This window comes from Hipposideros armiger, unplaced genomic scaffold (genome assembly GCF_001890085.2).
Source record: "Hipposideros armiger isolate ML-2016 unplaced genomic scaffold, ASM189008v1 scaffold_24, whole genome shotgun sequence".
Lineage (NCBI taxonomy): Eukaryota > Metazoa > Chordata > Mammalia > Chiroptera > Hipposideridae > Hipposideros > Hipposideros armiger.
In genome coordinates, this window is record NW_017731374.1 from 116483 (window position 1) to 119406 (window position 2924).

The following is a 2924-nucleotide window of genomic DNA, read 5'->3' on the forward strand; positions in this document are numbered from 1 at the left end:
TTTCCATCTTTACTTGCTTCTCAGGCACTGCTTCATTTTCATTGCAGAGTTTTTCCATGTTGAGATGGCCCCTCCTTTTCCTATCCTGTAGGATTTCTGGATAGCTTCGTCCTCCTTTTCTAGGCTAGCCGAGTGCTGAGAACAGACACGCAGACCTTTCTCCTTTCCGTGCCTGTTCCTCCTCGCCCAATTCCAGTTCCACTGGCAGCGACGAAGACCCTTGCACTGATCTGAAAGAACCCTGAGCGACAATCAGAAGCTCGCAGACGGCTCAGGGTCCGACGGAAGCAGTACTGAGATATATTTTAAATGTGGCAACTATATGACATGAAAGTAGTGGTTTTTTTTTAAAGTTTCATGTGTACAAAACAATGTAATAGTTAGACATTTATACCCCTCACAAAGTGCTAACCCTCCTCCCCTAATCTACTACCCATCTGACATCGTATATAGCTGTTACAATTCCAAAAAACAATGGTTAGATGCCAAGAAGTAGGTGGCAATGTCTTAACTGTATGCATGTTGTTAGGCCCGAGGGCCTCTTCCATCCTTGTGATGGGGAGTGCTAACCTTCTCTCCTTTCATACAACACAGTAGTGCTTCTTATTTGTAGATTAACATCATATTATAGACGTTAAACATTCAGCATTAATTTATTAAGATATTAGCCAATGCTAATATTCTGTGCTGAAGTTAGCTAAGTAATGTACTGGAGTTGACTGTTTTGTAAGAGCCAATTGTGTGTATCTCTTCATTGTACACACAGCCTGAAGTTGGTGATGATGGGAGTATTTACACAGTGACTAGGAAATGTTACGAGTCAGGGCTTTCTTTTCCTTCCTCCACCCCACCCTAGAGCCTGTTTAGCATTGTAAGGTTTTCAGGAATAACCTGCGTTTCCCAAACTGTGCTGTGGAACATGGGACTTCCAGATCCTTTGTGAAAAGGTGTTATGTGGTCAAATACATTTCAGAAATATGGCATATAGAAATGTACTGTGTTTATCAGAGCGTCACAGTGTGTAGAATATTCTAAAATCTCTTGATACTTCATGCTATTAAGAAAGGCATTTAATTTTATGACTTAGCATTTCCAAAACTTTGTAAGTACGAGTATATTCATAGAATTAATTTTTGTGTTATGTCTATGAATAACTCATTAAATTAGTATTTTGCAGAGTCCTGTCTGAGAAATATAGACATAGATCATGTGTATTATTTACTAACTTAAAGTGTGTTTTATTTTCAGCCCTGCCAAGGTAACTCTCCTGGGGTCAATTATCTTCACGTTTCAGCACACCAAGCACCTGGCAATATCAAGGCATAATCTTATGTTCCTCTTTACCATGTTTCTCGTGGCCACAAAGGTAAGACTTCCAAGTAGCAATGAATCAGTATTACAAATTCTGTGTGACCAGTATTCTGTGTACGAGGCAAGTAAAAGGAACATTTATTTTTTATTGTTATTACAGTCTAAAAAGATGAATTTGGGGAAGTTTATTCAGCACATCCATGACTTTCTGAACCTTAGCTCTCCTAGGATTCCCCCTTTGGTTTATGCTGAGGCTATTAGGAAAGACTTGCAGATAGCGTAATAGTACGTTGGAGGCCAGAGAGGAGTTGAAATAACCACGGCTGATGAGACATTGCAGATGGTGTTGTCTCTTTTGTAAAGTGAGGTACTTGGATGGATGTTCTCTGAGGTTCCTTTAAGCTTTGAAATTTTGAAATTTAATATTAGGACATATTTGTGGTCAGTCTCTTCTATTATTATTGTCTGGTGGGAAGCTTTATTTCTTCTTGAAGGTAGTATGATGTAAGTAAGATCATTGGTCTTAGAGACACATAGTCTTAAGTTCAGATCTTGCTGTGCTCTCTAATCCCTGAATAGGCAGTCACTCAGTGTCTCTGAATTCCGATTTTCTCATCTTCACTGTATGATTGTTGAGATGACTAGAGATGTTGTATGTCATTCTATCACTGTGTCTGACACATCTTAGGAATTTTGTTCGCAGCTGTATCATGAGGCTAATTCTGATAATTGTTACTCTTACCACTACTAGATATTGTTCCCTATTCACAGCTAGACAATTGATTTTAAAATAAGACTATTTAAGCCTAGAGAAATTTTATAGCTAACTCTTAGTCTAGATACTTTTGGCTAAAAACTACCTATAGGATTCTTAAAAGAAAACAGTATGTATTATATAAATTTATATTTTAGAAAGAACCAAGTCACTATAGGGACCATTTATTTCTGTTTCAGTAGTCTCTGCAATGGAGGTGATCTGTGGCAGTCGTTCAAGTATTCAAGTAATGCAAATGTCTGAGGCAAAGTCTCTTCACATGTGCCCTCCTGCCAGTCCTCACATTTTGAGCTGTATGTATTTCTTTGTACCAGCTTTACTGAGATATAGTTTACATACTATACAATTCATCCATTGAAAGTGTACAATTCAGTGGTTTTCAGTATAGTCAAAGAGTTATATAGCCATCACCTTAATCAACATTAAAACATTTTCATCACCCCAAAAAGAAACCTCACACCCATGAGCAGTCACTTCACACTTTCCCTCAATCCTCCCTACTGTAGGCAATCATTTTGCCTATCCTAACATTTCATGTAAATGGAATCATACAATATGTGGTCTCGTGACTGCTTTCTTTTCACTTAGCACGTTTTTGAGGTTCATCCATGTTGTAGTGTATACACGTATTATATGTTATTCCTTTTTATTGCCAAATAATATTCCATTGTATGGATATACTACATTTTGTTTATCAGTTGATAGATATTTGGGTTGTTTTACTTTTCGGCTAATACAGATGATGAGCTATGAACATTCATGTACAAGTTTTTGTGTGGACATGTGTTACATTTCTCTTGAGAATATCAATAGGAATGGAATTACTAGATCATATAAT

At 37.4% G+C, this 2924-nt stretch overlaps 1 protein-coding gene across 3 annotated transcripts in view; it reads left to right on the plus strand.

Annotated features, from left to right (window-relative positions):
• Nucleotides 1–2336, plus strand: part of TMEM38B (transmembrane protein 38B) — a 38017-nt gene extending 35681 nt beyond the window's left edge. The window contains exons 5-6 of one of the 3 annotated variants that reach the window (XM_019635785.1): nt 1249–1366; nt 2269–2336. In XM_019635785.1, coding sequence (XP_019491330.1) covers nt 1249–1366; nt 2269–2286 — 136 coding nt within the window. In that variant the 3' untranslated portion in view covers nt 2287–2336. Of the gene's footprint in view, nt 1–1248; nt 1367–2265 lie in introns of those variants that run through there. The other 2 variants (XM_019635786.1, XM_019635787.1) reach the window with 2 other exon arrangements.
• The last annotated feature ends 588 nt before the right edge of the window (nt 2337–2924 follow it).